The sequence below is a fragment of the Physeter macrocephalus genome, chromosome 7 (genome assembly GCF_002837175.3).
Source record: "Physeter macrocephalus isolate SW-GA chromosome 7, ASM283717v5, whole genome shotgun sequence".
Lineage (NCBI taxonomy): Eukaryota > Metazoa > Chordata > Mammalia > Artiodactyla > Physeteridae > Physeter > Physeter macrocephalus.
The window spans coordinates 141,042,361-141,059,826 of NC_041220.1; the positions used below are offsets into that span (position 1 = coordinate 141,042,361).

General features: G+C 36.6%; 1 protein-coding gene across 2 annotated transcripts in view; it reads left to right on the forward strand.

The window, feature by feature from the left end:
- The window catches only part of NAA15 (N-alpha-acetyltransferase 15, NatA auxiliary subunit), a 76,018-nt gene extending 58,651 nt beyond the window's left edge, over positions 1 to 17,367 (forward strand). Inside the window, exons 16-20 of one of the 2 annotated variants that reach the window (XM_007103826.3) lie at positions 4,082 to 4,190; positions 6,384 to 6,482; positions 11,843 to 11,989; positions 13,109 to 13,206; positions 14,571 to 17,367. In XM_007103826.3, coding sequence (XP_007103888.1) covers positions 4,082 to 4,190; positions 6,384 to 6,482; positions 11,843 to 11,989; positions 13,109 to 13,206; positions 14,571 to 14,771 — 654 coding nt within the window. In that variant the 3' untranslated portion in view covers positions 14,772 to 17,367. The remainder of the gene's footprint in view (positions 1 to 4,081; positions 4,191 to 6,383; positions 6,483 to 11,842; positions 11,990 to 13,108; positions 13,207 to 14,570) is intronic. The other variant, XM_007103827.4, reaches the window with a different exon arrangement.
- The last annotated feature ends 99 nt before the right edge of the window (positions 17,368 to 17,466 follow it).

Consider the following 17,466-nt stretch of genomic DNA (forward strand, 5'->3'; position numbering starts at 1 on the left):
AAAAAAAAAAATAAAATAAAATAAAATGGGACTCGGAAAAATCCCTACTAGGCAGAAATGTTAGGACTAGAGAAAATATATGTGTGAAGAATGTAGTGTCTGCTGTAAGTGGTAACATTGAACTTTTTAGATCTAGCCTAAATTGAGCTTGTTAAAAAGTGAATTCTGTATGTCTCTCACTCGTGGTCAGTTAACAGTATTTCTTTATTGTATTTACTATTTGTACCTAATATCTTAAAAGTCCTCGAATACTTTCCCCAAGCCAGAATCGTGTCTGCCATTTTTAACTATTAAGCTGAAACCAAGGCATTCGTTGTCCTGTGAATCGTTTTCATCAGTAACATCCTTATGCACTTTTCTTCTGGCCCTGGACACCCTCCTACTCCACGTGCAGATAATTGCATGGTTTACTATGTTAAAGCAATATAGTAAGCATATTGCCCTAGAGTTCAGTTTAGCCTTACTAGTAACTAAAAATTCAAAATCATTGATTGCTTTGTAACTAAGGAAAATTATAATACCTAATGAATAGAGTTGGAAAATATTTTTAGAATTATATCAGAGCAGGTGGACAGTAATATCTCATGGCAGTATTACTATTTAAGAACCGTAGATAAATGTAGCTTGGATTTCACAAAGCTATATTTACAAATAATTGTGTGCTTTCTAAGAACAAAGATACTGCCTTTTTATTGTTGTTGGGAGCTTACTGGAAGATATACAGGGATGTGAATAAGCACCGAAAATTGACCTTTTAGGCCCCATGGGAAACTACAGAGTTACTCGAGGACTATACCAACTTTAGGGGCTTTTCATCTTTATGCCTCAGCTTTTTTTCTTGCTACCACTTTTACCACCATCACTGACTGCCTGCTCCTGTCATTCTTTCCACTTGCTTTCTCTCTGTCCCACAACTTTACTTAATGACTTTTTTTCTTGTAGCTCTTTATGTCTTGCATTATAGTTCTTAAGGAGGGGATCTGTTTGGATTTAGTCAGTGTCTAATAAGGAGTACCCCACAGAGCAGAATTCTTGTACCAGGTCTCCTTATACACTATTCCATTTTCTTTGTGTTTCACCTATAATGGCTGCTTTGGGGCCAGATGTCAAGTTGTAGTCTAAACATTTGTAGCTAGAGGGTTGTAGTCTCACAACAAAATAATGCCTACAGAAAGTGCTTCTGACTGCTTTATTTGAAAGGAGCCTACTGGAAGGCACCCAGCTTCATGGACTGCTCTTTAGTATATGCTGTTCTTACTTGTTAGGCACATAACACCTTTCTCTTCCAAGGATAACTGCCTCCAAGATGCCCCCATCTGATAGCATCCACACTCACCCATATTGCAGTGCGGTGGCAAGGCCAGATTACACCAAGCCCTCATAATCAGGAGGGACGCTGTAGGCTATTTAAAAAACTGCCTGCCAATTCTGGGTCTATAATCTGTAGTTGCCTTTTTTTTGGGGAGGGGGGTTATATTTCATCATTCTTCCAGGTAGTAAATGATAAATTCGGTTCACCAGTTCAGGATAGTTTAAATAAAATAAAAGCATTGTTAAATTAGCAGTTATTCCAGTGAAGGAGAGAAGGAAAATAGGAAGAGGTTTTAGTTAGTGAGTTTAATATTGAATTAACTGAGTATAAATCTGAAAGCTTGGTGGAATCTGTATTGCTTGTTTATCCAGGTTATCATGAGGCAGTAGTTGGTAGTTGGTATTTATGAGTTTTCTCCTGTACCATCCATGCTATGTTCCTCCGTGCCTTTGGCCGGCATTCATCTCAACTGGATTTTTTTCCTTCTGTGCACACACACGTTCCTTATAAGGGTAATAAGTCTTTAGCACTCTGTCTGTATAGTGTTTATTTTTCAGCTTCAGTTTTAAGCTAGTGTACGGTGTTAGGCTTTGTGTCGCTGCGCTGCGAGCATAGGGAGATGCACTCCTATACAACGTATTTTACCACTCGGATTAGAGTTCAGGCCAGTTTATAAATTTTAAAATGGCATGTTAAAAAAATGCCCTTGCAAATGTCTTAAATAGCCCATCAACACAGTGCAGTCCCTTTCTATATCTGTTTAACTTAGGTAAATTCAAATCTTGACTGGATGTAATTTTTTTTCGAGACAGAGACAGAAAAGAGTATGCGTGATGCTGGCAATTCCATCCAGTACTTCTCTCAGTGGACATAGGACCCCACCTGAGTTTGAGGTGGGGGAGGTTATGACTGCCGTCGCAGTTCTTGTGCCTCTCAGAGTGTGACTATCTTGCTACAATGATTGCGATTTTGGTACTTAAATGTGTGGTTTTCATACATATAATGCAAACTAGTGATATTATATATTCATATCTATATCTATGTGTCTGTCTCAACAACTTAAGGGATTTTCAAGGGTAGTTTTGACTTTTTTTTTTTAAATCTTGAATCACTGATTGTAGAACATCATCTCTATTTATATGCTTTTGTTTATATCACCCTCTACTGCACTGTATATATGTAAATGTAGAAATGCAGTTAGCTTTATTTTGGTTATGTACCTATATTTTATCGTTTAGATTTAGCTTGACAAACTCTTCCCTGTGCAAGGCACACAGGAGCATGCAGGGACAAGAGACCCACATCTCCTTTGGGGGCGTAGGTTTTCATTTATGAGAACTGCAGACAGAATTCATTCCTCTCTTTTTTCTTTCCAAATCAGATACTTGATTTCAGTCAGTGTAATGCTTGTCAAATGCTTGATTCTACTTCCCAATATCCTCTTTTGTTTCTATTTTATAATAATAACAGCCATATCTCCCTGGAGTAAATTATCCTAGTCAATACAGTGATCCTCATTTCAGTCTGTACCTCTTGAGGAATGAAAAGCTTGATGTACCTGGGTAGCAGTTTCAGTTTCCAGTCCTCTCCCTTTCCCTGGTAACCATTTCTCCCCTGTACGCCACAGATTCTAACTCAGTAGTGCACAGGGTCATGGCAATAAGAAGCAGAATATTTAAAAATGTGAGAAAGGCATGCTTATGAGGGCCCTTGTTTTCTCCTCTGTCTCTTGATACCTACAGCTATTAGAGTGATGCTGTCATATATTGATTTCTGGCATATATCCTTAAGAATAATGGCTAGTGCTTTACATACTAGTACAAGGTAAATCCTACAGACACCGTTTATGGCTTGACTTGGTTTTGTTTGTTTGTTTGTTTTGTTTTGTTTTGTTTTTAATGCTATTAAATAATTTCCTCGGCCAGAAAATGTGTTGGTGAAACCACAATTTTCTGTACTGGCAGAAGCACGTTGGACAGATATGGCATATCCGAATTCCACTGAGGGTAAATTGTTATTGCCTCTGTGATGAGAGAAGGTGAATATAGGACCCAGATGTTCAGTGCCCTTCTGATAAATATAGTGTTGTTCCCTACCTCCACCCCAGTCTACAGAGAATAGTCTTGTCTCAATACTCAGTCTAGGAGTAGAGTAGCACAATTATCTAGTAAGCATTATATTTGCCCGGTAATATCACAGATATGTAATTAGTACATTTATATAATTAATGAAGGGTGGTAGAGACAGAGTTCTATAAATATTTTCCAATGACATCTCACCAATAGTATGGCATTTGAATAAATGTAGATTTCTGTAGAATTTGTAGTGGAACAAAGCAACACAGAGTGGGTATTGTACTATTTTTTGATAACTTGATTATACTCAGCATTCGCTCATTCTTCAATGTTCTCTACAGTTTTTAGCCCTTTTCATCGTATTTCACATCCCTTCTCTGGCTTTTTATTTTCCCTTGGCTATCTTACCCGTTTCTCATACTGTCTTTCTTTTCCTGGTTTTGGTTCTATTTAATCTTCTTCTTTACTTGTTGGATAGTTTCTATCCAGAGATAATGTATAATCTCAACAGTTAAAAACCAGTGAGGAGTTCAAAATCCTCTTCCTTTAGATTATGGGTGGGTGAGATATGACAGTGTATTTCTGGGTGACTGGTAAGTGATTTTTAGCAAAGAAGTGTTTTTGATAGAAAGAGTAAATTCACATCCCCCCAAAATCTTGCTTCCGTTTGTATAATATCTTTTATTTTTGTTAGGTTGAAACTCCATTGGAAGAAGCTATTAAATTTTTAACTCCGTTGAAGAACTTGGTGAAGAACAAGATAGAAACTCATCTTTTTGCCTTTGAGATTTACTTTAGGAAAGGTAGGCAATTAGGGTACAGTGGCCCTGATAAGATCGATCACGGAATTTCTTAGCTATAGTCGCCCAGTTCTGATAGCCTCACCACTGTAAGGTGTTTTGGCAAATGCCAGTGCGGCTTCTTCACAGAAATGCCTCCTGTTTACAACATGCTGTGGGGAAGTACGATGATGTCATTATCTCTTCTAGGACATTAGCATCAAAAATAGATGTACAATATATATAACCAGGATTAAGGTGAAATATAGGCATTATCATGTTCATATGTGGATAAAATTTAGTAAATACATAATACACATAGATCTTAGAATAGTGTCTGATACACAGTAAGCATTAAATAAATGTCAGCTATTAGCCATTGTTTTAAATAGAAGATGTGATGTTTGAGATATATCTTGAAGAATGTACCATACTTCTAAAAGAAAAGACGCACAGAAGGGCAGAGTATCCATGAAGAAAACACAAGTGTGTGTAAGTAATGTTGAGGTTATCTGTATTGCCTGAGCCACATGAAGGATAAATGGAGGATCTTGGTTACCAGATTTAGAGTTCTTAAAGGCTATACGTAGTAGATACTAAGAAGATTTCACAGTGTTGAATTGATGTAATCCAAGTGGTTCATTGAAAAAAAGTTTATCACTGAGGTGATACATATTGAAGGAAAGAGAAACTGGTTAGTAACATCTGACAAAAAGTTACTGCTCCAAACAGTGTAACTGTCCTGCTAAACGAGATAGAATAAAATGGTACCTCTGTAGAGTACCCATGCTGGGACTTCCCTGGTGGTCTAGTGGGTAACGCTCCGCGCTCCCAGTGCAGGGGGCCCCGGTTCCATCCCTGGTCAGGGAACTAGATCCCACATGCATGCCACAACTAAGAAGTCCGCATGCTGCAGTGAAGGTCCGGTGTGCTGTAACTAAGACCCAGTGCAGCCAAAATAAATAAATATTAAAAAATAAATAAAATAAATTTTAAAAATCATGTTTATCGAATGCCAGGAAAAGGTTGCTATATAACATTGTTTCAAAATAAGATTCAGAACTAGCTATAGTTTGATTTTAATCTTTATTAAGATATTTATATGAGTATGTAAAATAGAAAAGTAGCCAGGAAGAAAATAGATCAAAAGATAAGAGATTGTCTCTTGATGGAATTTGAGTGATTAAAATATTTTTTTATATTTTCTATTTTCCACAATGATTTTGTTATAATCTAGAAAATTAGTTTAATAAATAGTCAAGTAATTTAAAAACTTTTAACAGTTAACACAACTCTCTTTTAAACAAATATTCTTGCATGGAACCCCAGAGTATAAAATACAAAAGCTGTTCTGCTCTAAGTGGTGAAAGGCAATCTAAATTCCATTCAGTTGGCTTCTTTGCTGTGTACTAACCTCTGAATCACTCTCCAGCGTTGCAACAGTGTGAAATGGGCAATGACAAAGGACATAGCAGTATTTTTAGCTTTCTGAGTGTAGGGGGTAAGGGAAAAGGAATTGTCAGAATTCAGGGTTTTGAATTTTGATATTTGGAGAATGATACCAAACTAGGGAAGTCTTAACAAAGAGGTGGTTATGGATGAGACTTGGAAGTGTGGTGAGTATTCGGGTGCAATTATCCATTCATCAGGTGGAAACTAAGCTTGGAAAACATGGGGGATGGGGTGGGCGGAGATAGCATTGAGAAAGATTAGAAAATGACTAAGGACATAACCTTGTTGAATACTATACCTTTTGAGGGGGAAGAGAAGCCAGGGATTGACAGGGGAGGAACAGTCAGGTAGAAGGGAAACCATTTCACATGTCACAAAACACAAGAAAGGCATAAACAATATTAGTTTCAGGCGTAAACAATGAAGTTTTCTAAGTAATGGGAAAAATTTGTTTATTTGACTACAAAAAAGAGGTTAGGGAATGAAATGGCTTCAAAGTTTTCTTGTTTATATGGCATTAGTTCAAGTAATGTTGAATGCTATCTAAATTTTTTATGCTTAATAAAACCTTCTTTTCTTAAAGAATGTTGCGTGGAAAATATTAGCTAATGTTGCTAATCTGAGGAAATCATTTGCTTTAGTCATGTGTTGCAGTTCAGATGTGAGTGACTCTAAATGAGTTTTTCTGTTTGTAAGAAATTAGTCCTCCAAAGGAGGGCATCTCTTTTTATCAAATGATCAAAATATATCTTTTTCTTTTTATAGAAAAGTTTCTTTTGATGCTACAATCAGTAAAGAGGGCATTTACTATTGATTCTAGTCATCCCTGGCTTCATGAATGTATGATTCGACTCTTTAGTACTGGTATGTTTTTGTTTTCCATTACTTAAGTGTTTGACTGCAGTAGTTGATAGTGACTGTATAAGTGATTTGTACAAGCTTATCATAAACTCAGTCATTTTAAGGCTGCTGTCTATTAAATTAGCTGAGGGGGAAAAAAAGCGTTCTTTTCTTTGTGATAAAGGTCTTTATTTTCAGGCTAGAAATGTTACCTGATTTTGACATAGAATCATTCAGTCCAAATATTTGAGAATCACCTTTATTTCTGTTTCTAAAAAGTTAAGAAATTGAATTTTTGAATCATATTTCATTATGTAAAACTTCTTAGTAAATTGTTCTAAAATTAAAGTAGCTCTTTGAAATTGACCAGTTATCTCGTTTATCTCTGTCTTTAGCACAGTTATTTGAGTCATAACATCTTTGTCACTAAATACAGGTTAAAAAGAACTTTAAAACAGTTGTACTTTCCAAATGTTTAGACAGTAAGATCCGTACATTAGTTTTAATGCGAAGTAAAGCTACAGAATTTTAGAGGACGAAAGGTGGAATTTTATGCTGATTATCTCTCCTTTTATAGTTGAGAAATCTGGGACCCTAAAATTCTAAATTACTTATTCAAGATAACATCAATAATTAGTAATGAAGCAGGGATGAGAGCCCAGGTCTTCATATTGTTCTTTCTACTACAAGAGCTTTAAGTTTAGAATAAAGTACTCCTGTAGTCCAGGAGTGTTTTTTTTTTTTGGCGGTACACGGGCCTCTCACTGTTGCGGCCCCTCCCGTCGCGCAGGCTCAGCGGCCATGGCTCACGGGCCCAGCCGCTCCACGCCATGCGGGATCTTCCCGGACCGGGGCACGAACCCACGTCCCCTGCATCGGCAGGCGGTTTCTCAACCACTGCGCTACCAGGGAAACCCTGTTTTTCTTTTTAAGTGACTGGATAAGGGAGAATTGAATCTTTAATATAACAGTCTGCAGAATTTGGAAATACTATTAAATGAGCTATCTCATTGCTGAATACTTAGCCCCATGTGAACCCATACATCATATAAAAATAATGAGATTAAACCAAGCATCCCAGTCATTCTTTTGAAAAATGCTAAATTGTCCCAATTAAGAATATTGTTTTGACATCTAAGAAAAAGTAAAGCCTTATTTAAATCATATTTATGCTTGTCAAAAAAAGATTCCTGTTTTAGAAACTGAATCATAGAAAAATTTTCCTCAATTTTTAAAAATTCTGAAGTAATAAATAATGTAACCACATTATAGAAAATAGAAGAAATAATTGCTGTATTTAGAGAAAATAAGGGAGTTTCTTTTTAGTCTCTTTTTTTTGTATTAAAAATAACTTTTAAGGCTAGAAACAAGTCTTAATTCATTCTCAGTTAGAATGGAGTCTGTTTAAACTATTTTCAATATATACATACTTTGTTTTTATATAGTCAATTCTTTCCTGAAAGGTAATAAAATAATACATATAAATTTTATGGAGTTAGAGACTTTTCTTTGAAATACAAATTAAAAGTTGCATATTTAGATGTACTTGCTTGTAATGAGTGTGTGCATTGATGAACATAATGACCATTTTCTTGCAACAGTTGTTTCAGAAAATTAAAATGCTTACGGACTTCAGAGGAACCAAGGCAGAATGGTCCTGGCCTTCAAAGTTAGGCTGACCGAGCGGAGTTAATGCTAGCAGTGCCCATTGCTCCAGGGCTTCAGCTCACATTCTTGTCAGGAAGAGATTTGCACGGTCATCCTTACTCTCACTAGATTTAGGCATCTTTGTTACTATAACCCACAGGGTTCCTTTAACTAATATATTTGGTTCTTGAGAAAAAGATTTGATTTTGAAGTAACTTTTCAGAAACACATTTGGCATGTTAAGTTATATTGTAGTAACTTCTTTACAAAGAAATCCTCACAAGTAACACCTTTCCAGAGAGTATGGAGGTGAAAACAATGCCTCCACACTTATTTTATCAGTTGTAGCGACTTCTCTAAGTGAACGTTCATTTTAGCATGGTAATGGGCACCTTCCAAGTCTCCAGAATGTTGTTATACTACCAATGTAAATAATAACTGCTACACGAAGTCACTTACTATATATATAGGGTATTCCCTCCCCCGTTTTTAATTAGGAGGATGATATTACCACTTTGAAGTTTTTCACTTTTTTTTTTAAGTTGTAGAATTTAAAGCAATTTTAATTATATTTCTGGTCAGTTCTAAGTAAAAGATAGGAGTTTAGGTATTCAGTTGTTTTAATATTGCCTTATATGTTTATATTCCCTTAAATGCTTTTAAAATTAGTATTATTTGATCACTTTGATCTACCGTGAATCTTACATCATTTTCCTCTCTCATTTGTACAAACTCATTTCTTCCTTTTCCCTGCAGATTATTTTTCTTCCATACTTATGTATTCCCCCCACCCCAAAAAAACCTACATTGCTTAATTAATGCTCTCATTTATTTATTTTGTCATTTTGAGTAGTAAATCACTTAGTAGGTTGTGCTATAACCTAGTAGTGAGTAGTCATTATCTCACACAAAATATGAACATATTCTACGCAATTAGCAAAAAATGCTGGCTAGCCTGGGAACCCAGGGAAACTCCTTTTGCTAAGAATCAGCCGCTTCTTCAGTGTGACTTTTAACTATTGGTGATTACTCGGTTTATTTAATCTGCTAATAAGGTAATAGCATGAACCAAACATGATTTTAATTTTAGGATATCTGAGGACTCAAATCATAAGCCTCTTAGAAAAGGTTTTATTCCGCTACCTGCAGTTATTACTTTTTCTTGATTCATTCACAGGACTTATTATTGTATCATGGAAGATAATTAGGTAGTCTGAGATTTTTTACTTTCTTGAGACCTCAGTATTTTTTGGTTAGTTTTTATCAATTTCAGAGGATTTTTATATTGACTCCCCGCCCTTCATTAGTCTTCAGCCATAAAAGCTTATCTAATAAATCGTCGGCATTTGAGGCTGCCCCTTTTCTTAAAGTACAGGTGGTACTTCCTTATGTAGAATTCCATAGGACATTCTAAATTTTACTACAGGGACTTCTCTGGTGGGCCAGTGCTTAAGACGCTGAGCTCCCAGTGCAGGGGGCCCGGGTTCGGTCCCTGGTCAGGGAACTAGATCCTGCATGCTGCGACTAAAAGATCCCACACGCGGCAACAAAAAGATTCCGCATGCCGCAACTAAGACCCAGCGCAGCCAGCTAGCTAGCTAGCTAGCTAGCTAAATAAATAAGTAAGTAAGTAAGTAAATAAATAAATAAATAACTTCATTCCTCACCTCATTGGTGTATAATGTTAAAAAAAATTTTTTTTTTTTTTGCTACAGTAGAATTGATTGATTGGTTGGTTGATTGATTGATTGTAATTAATATCTTTCTGGAAATTACAGTTCTGATCTACATGATTTAGGGGAGAGAATTGAGTTGGCCAGAAACAATTTGTGAACTAGTAAGGAAATGTTTTTGGAAACATTCCTTTTGTCTGTTAAACAAAGAATTGCTTTATTAATACAAACTATTAATACCCCCCCAAAAGGAAACAGCTATTAGTCGATGTTGGGAGTTATTAAATATTTCCTCTTTGATACATCCCAAGAGATACATACTTATGTATTTTTTTAAATTGTATGAGTTGTTTTTTTTTTTAAGCAGTTTTGATTTTTCTGGGGAGTTTGTTTAATCTGAGGAAAACAAGTTAATGAAAGTAATGAAAAACATGAAAAGTGTAGTTTCCAACTATAATGTAAACTATACAATTACTTCCCTATCTGCATATGAAGTATCCTGAAAGCATTTCAAGCAAACCAATAAGGCCCATGGAAATAACATATTTTAGAGATGATCCCTGTTTGTTGACATAATGTTCATTGTAATTGGCTATAACCTATTTTACCAATTTTTCTGCTGGTTCTCTCTGTACTCCTGTGCCAGTTCCTCTCCGAAAGACGGATATTGATAAATTGCCAAATCCAAGTTGCAAATACAGCCATAATGGAGGTTAAGCTAAATTATTTAATTACTAGCTCATTTATTTAAACTACCCAGTTCTGTAGAATGATAGAAGAAATGCTGTTCAACCGACAGAGGGTATATCAATCAATGTTTCAGTGACTGATTATGTGTAGAATATTTCACTTGGCTGTTTGGTATTCAGGGGTTCAGTGTTCTGTAAACTGAGGATAATGATCCATTAGTGAGACAGTGAAAGAAGTTTGGTGGGTCATTTTCAGCGTTTGAAAACCTAAAATAGAAATAGAGTGGAAGATCCAAGCACGTGTTGCACAAATTAAGGGTCAGTGTTCTGTGAAACTCATCTCCCTTAATAAGGTATGTATATAGGATACATGTTCATCAGAGTACAGATACTTAGTTGTAGTCAGAGTTTGAAAGCCACCAACAGTCGTTCCTAATCATAAGGGAAAATCTATTTATCTTTTCTTCAGTCTATGACAAAAATAGTACCTACAGTATATGGAATACCTGTTACATCATTAGCTATTTTGTTCGTAGCTTTTCCTTACTGTGATCCTTCTGGGTTAGGTATCACCTCAGTTTCACAGATCAAGAAAGAGGTTCAGAGAGGTTATGATTTGTCCAAGCCTAGATTCATACCCAGGTCTGTTTGGCTCAAAGCTCCAGACTGTCTCTCTATACCAAAATAATAATGAAGCAAAGCTAAACTATGATTCAACCCAGAGAGCTTGGGGGCCAGTTTTTCCATCTCTGAATGCCAAAGCCTGGGAATATGATGAATGCAGTGTATTCATTACAGGAAAATACTTTGGTGGTCCTTCGGAATTTATTATACAGTGATAGCTCAATTCACATAATCACTGAAAATAAAGGCCAATGACCACTTTTTTTAATTGATAAATTTGTAATGGCTTACTTGGGTATAGAAGAAGATGGAGAGGGTGAGGAAAAAATTCTCTTGTCTTCTGCACTGCGTATTTGCTGTGACACTACTTACCAGGTAGGTGCCGTCAAGCCCCTATTTTATAAACTCCCTTTAAAGTTGAGGGGGGGCAGCTGCTAGGGGCTTAGAAGGCTGTGGTACTTCGTCTTTCAGCATCTTTATTGTTTTCAATATAGAATTCTTTTCTGGAAATGAATCATCTGTCAATGCAATGTCTTTGATAGCCTTTAGAAAATCATTAGACTATTCTGCTGATACACATTCTTTAAATTTATATAGATTAGCTCTTTAAATGTTGACTTATCAGTAGGTTTATCTAGTCTTTGTATATAATTGCTCTGTTTCATTGGCCTCATCAGGTAGATAATTTTTTAATTCCTACAGACTTTATCAGTATCTAACTGCTAATGGAGTCTGTTTTAAATTTGTTCAGCAGTGTGTGAAAGGAAAGACTTACCTGATACAGTTAGAACGGTATTAAAACAAGAAATGAATCGTCTTTTTGGAGCAACGAATCCAAAGAACTTTAACGAAACTTTTCTGAAAAGGAATTCTGACTCGTTGCCACACAGAGTGTCAGGTAATCGCCTTATTTTGTCCTTACCTTAGACTCTAAAACAACTCCAGTTTTCATTATGATGGATCAATGACGAGGTTACACATTTTTGCAGGGAAGAAGCAAATGCGTACATGTCACATTTTATTCCCATGAAAACAGGCAGCTTAAATATGCCTCATAAATTTTTAGATTTCTTAGATAAAATTTTTACTATGAATCAAGGCCAGTAGTTTCTCCTGGTTCTGCATCGACATTATAAAGAAGCAGGTATAAACTGAATTTATCTATCTGTTACATACGGTGAGGGTGGATCTTTCTGTTTATCTTCTTTCTCTCATCAACATGCTCTTAAAATTCACTTGGATACAACCCATCGCCTTTCATTTCTGATGCTTTATAAGATATCAGACTTGACAGTGCTACACACCTGAAACCATCTCATGGGCGAGGGTCACTTGGCAAGGGTCTGTGCTGATGAGCCAGAGTCTGGACTCGATGGGACTGCGTGGGTAGTGCTTTAGTCGTGTGCTTTTCAAATACCTGGCGAAGAAGCCCAGCAGCTTTGTATATGCCTTCGTGGACGTCTGAATTCAGTGTTTTTGGCCCATGCCATCAAGGCTGGGTATCTCCCACACCCCTACCCCTCACACACACACACACACACACACACACACACACACTGAAGTATTCTCCTCAATCCCAAATTATGCTCATTTTAGAAAGAAGAAAACTATCCATGGTCCCACCACACAAAGACAGCTATTATTAGAATATTTGTATTTCTTCATAGTCTCTTTTACCTTAATCATTCTCCTAGTTTGGGCACTTAGACTGTTTCTGGTCTACTCTCTCAGGATTTTTTTTTTTAATAACAATGTTTCAAATGGTTATTCCCGTTTTTCTAATAAAGTGGCACACTCTGTGTGCACATGTGCCTTTTTTTTTTTTTTTTTTGGCCACACCACACAGCATGTGGGATCTTAGTTCCCCAGCCGGGGATTGAACCCGCGCCCCCTGCAGTGGAAGCGTAGAATCTTAACTACAGGACCCCTTCCTTGCATTTTATAGTTGAATGGATAGAAGATAAAATGCTGGTTTTATCTTAAAATAAAACAAGTTTCCTTTTTCCTTCTCATTTAGCTGCCAAAATGGTATATTATTTAGATCCTTCTCGTCAGAAGCGAGCTATAGAGTTGGCAACAGCACTGGATGGATCCCTCACTAACAGAAACCTCCAGGTAAAGGCGTTTTCATAATCTCTCTGTAAGAGTACCGGACTACTTTTTGTTTCTCTTTTCACCGAGAGAATAATTTTCACCAAATAGTCTTTTTGTTATTTATGCATACTGTTCTCCAAACTGTTATGAATCTATCTCAGAAACTGAGCTTCTCTTAAATTTATTTAAGATTGTATATGTGTGCACACACATACAGCAGGCTACTTGGCATACAGTAACTGGTTTCACATCTAGCTGAATAGTAAGAATAATCATTTTGAATAATATTTTTAAGAAATTTGTTTTGGTAAAGTTTTACACACTGATTTAGTTAATTAATGTTGAATCTCAGTTCATATCTATACATTTCTGAGCAAGCAGTGGTTTTAGTGATGATTCTGATGTATTTAAGATGTATTTACCAGGAATCAAATTAAAATGCTCATTTTACAGCTTGCAGTATACATGTAATTGAGTAGAGTAAAAGAGAATATGGGTGTGTTGCAAAATACAGATTCTGCTTTTGGCTGAAAACAAAGAACAGCTACTCTGTATGATAATTGGCCAGATAAAAAAGCACTTGCCGAAAGACAGTTTAATATATTCCTTTAGTAGCAAATGAAGTAAATATGTTTAAGAAAGGAAGTTTTTGCTTCTCGGATGCTAATTAACGCGTCCTTTGGGTTAGAACCTTTCTAGGCTGTCAGAGTTTGTGAGGCACTATATGTATATCCAGAAACTGCAGAGTAATTTCCAAGGGAAAAGGTGAGGGACGAAAGCATGCGAAATGCAAGTCCACGTGTATCGTTTAAAAAGATAAGCAGACCACGTACGGGCTTGGTTGAAAGGATTATCCGTTTTCATGAACAAATTCTTCTCGCGTGTGTGCCCTTTGTGTTTCTGAGACTCTTCCTGCCTCGTCGTTGGACAGACCTTACGCTTCTCTTTAATTTGAATACAGGGTTGAAAAACAATGTTTGATTTTGCCAACTGGCTCTGAGCCTCTGAAAAGTTTAAAGTCATTGACAATGGCACGTAAATGTCAACATTTATATACAGAGCCAGGTAGGCTGAGGCAGGGTTGCCAGCGGTTACTTGCTGAGAGTGAGTGTCTTTAGATGTAGCACTCCACCCACCTTGCTTGTCCCACCTTAGTCCTGGCCCTGTTTAGACATCCATCCTTTTGTATAAACCCTGCAGTTCTGAAGAAACTAATTCTAATGGAAGGCAGAGCGGGAGTAAATGCTTTTGTGTATCTTAAATATGTACGTTCGCCTCTTATTTTGGAAATCTTTTGATAATGAAATGTCTCGTAAGTTCACAGTAAAATCTATCTCTCTCTTTTTTTTTGACAAGTTATAACGTGGCCTCTTTTCTTTCTTTAGACATGTATGGAGGTATTAGAAGCCTTGTGTGATGGTAGCCTAGGAGACTGTAAAGAAGCTGCTGAAGTTTACAGAGCAAATTGTCATAAGCTTTTCCCTTACGCTTTGGCTTTCATGCCTCCTGGATATGAAGAGGATATGAAGATCACAGTTAATGGAGATAGTTCTGCAGAAACTGAAGAACTGGCCAATGAAATTTGAACATCATCAAACAAGCAAATGGAATGACTTTGGACCATATCTAGTGTATAATATTTTTGTCACGCACCTGCTGCGTTGCTCTAACTTACACACAATGAGAAGAGTAAATGTTCTTGCCTTCAAATAGTGTTTTACGTTTTTTATCCTGCTGAAAAGTATATATAAAATATCTAACATATTACAGGATATAGGTTCAGTTTCTTAAAAAATTAAAAGCTGCTAAAATTGAGGGGTTAAAAAAAGATACCTTATCCTATTCCTACCTACCCACCCATGTTTTTAAACTAATTTATATAAAATCTGGAGGCTGTTACAGCTAACAAAGCAGGTGTGTGGCAGAAATATTACTTTAAATCTGTCTTGTGAGATTTTACTATATCTCAGACAGCAGAAATGCTGTTGTAGCACTGGATTCTTTCACTGAGCACAAAGAGGTGTTGGGGCTTTAGCATCTGACTGATTTCGTTACAAGGTTGATTCTGACCATAGGAAGTATGCAGTGTGAATCGCCATTTACAGAGAAGCCTGCAACAGATGCTTGATGTTGTAGAAGCTGGGACATAGAGATACCAAGCAGAATTATAAGAAACCTAGAGGGTGTTTAATACGCTTGTTGTGTTTCCAAAATTCACTGTACATGATCAGTTTGGTGTTCTTGTACCACAGTTTTTAACTGGAGGAACCAGTTGGAACAATCTCAATTCTAACTAAAACTTGAAGAACTAAAATAACAATGCAAACCTTTCAGCATTGTTTTGGCCAAACTTGTTAAAACTGTAATGCAAGAACCAAATGCACTGTGATGTGGCACCAACTAATTAGCAAGCATGAACTTTTTCACCCAAGAGTGAAAAAAGAAAATCTACCGTGGCTTGGAGTTAAAGCGCAGAACTCCTGACTACCATTCTATGACCGATCAAGAGACTAACAGTTAAAAACCTCAGCAGGCCTTGTTCACGATATGCAGAAAAAAAAAGTGCTGCAGTTTAGATACCTCTGGAATTTTTCCACAGTGTCACAGGTTTGTAATACTTGAAGCCCTACATTTCTAAGAATATATTTCTTGCTCAGTTGTTTCAGGCAAGCCCAAGACTTTGTAATTTTTAAAGGGCCCAAGATTTTTTTTTTTTTTCAATAACAGACCAGCTTCTTTTTCCTGCAGTTACAGATGTAATTTCCTTTTTGTTGTCAAACATAAGGTACCAAATATGATGCAATAAATTGTTTTGAAAAACAGTTGTGTGAATATTTCAACTAATATGTGTTGGGCTTCTGTGAAAATACACAGGTGGAAACAGAGGTGCAAGCCTGAGGCAGTGTAATGTGCTGTAAGGCTAGTGCAGAGGGGAGCTTTTTAGATTGGGCTTAGTGTTGGTGTCAGAAAAATTACGTGATGCAAGTGTAGTGCTGTTCCTGCATTAAGATTTCATTGAGGGCTAGGATGGCAGCAGGTACTATGAATATAATTAGTAATTTGGAAGGAAAACCGAGAACTGCTATTTTGATTGAGAAAATGAGCCTTAAAATGTTAAACCTGTACACTGAGAGCTATGGCCAGAGGCTCAACACTCTCGTTGCATTTGCAAGATCTCAGCAAATAAGGAGATTAAGTAAAATGAATCGATTGTATATATAACTGACCTTTTGTGGTACTGTTAGTTTATAGAAAGTATATTCTAAAGGGAATTTTCAGGAGACCTGATCCTTTTACTGATTGAACAGGTGTGCTAAACTCAACATTTCATAGCCCATGACCTGCGTTCCACAGCCCAGTCTAACGATTTAGTGACGTAAAGACAAGTACAGACTGGACTCCAGTGCTTTGTTACGTTTGATTAAACTGGCCCTGTCTCAGGAACATCTCAACAGATGGCAAAAGAAAAGAAAACAAAACAAAACCTTTTTCAGCTTCTCCTGTGAGTGGCAACTGAAGTTCTTGTTGGTGGTGGAGGGAGAGCACTAGTACTCCCCCCACCACTAACGAGGTCCTGGGAGGAGGCACCAGCCATGTGATAGGGGATGTATGTGTGACTTATGTTTAAACGCTACTGTATATGGAAATGAAATTCATATATTTGTCCTGACAATGTTCAAATGATGTAGATTGTCTTAGAATGAATATTCATGAGTACTAAGAGCTCTTGATGCAGGTGCCGCCCGTGAGGAGCTGAATTCCTAGCCTGTATATTGTACTCCAACCCCATTTTACTGGAACTGTTAAATAAATATTTTATTTTCTTTCAGGTTTACTTGATAGTGGATACATTGTCTGGTGTCAGAGGACATTGACAAGGGTTCATTTTATGTCCGGACATCACCCCTAAAACATTGTACTGTACTATCTTGCTCTGGGTAGTATCAACTGGATCATCTCACATTTGCCCCATTCACTCTATTCCAAATGATAACTGTGGGGAAAACAGGGTTAGAAAAAAAAAAAAAAGTGGGAAGAAAATGCAGTGATGTTGTAATCTAAACAAGTGCCTTATGTCTATTGCTAAGAACTGGTGTTATCAACCCTTTTGAGAAGAAAGGGTCCCTTGACCTGTATTAACATAGGAGAAGTAAAGTTCTTTTTGTTTTTCTTTATATTTTACTACTCTTGTCATTTCTCATTTAAAAACTAAAATCTGACTAGGTTAGTTTTTCTCAGCTTTAATTAGATAGTTGAGTCATAACATTTTCAACATTTTTC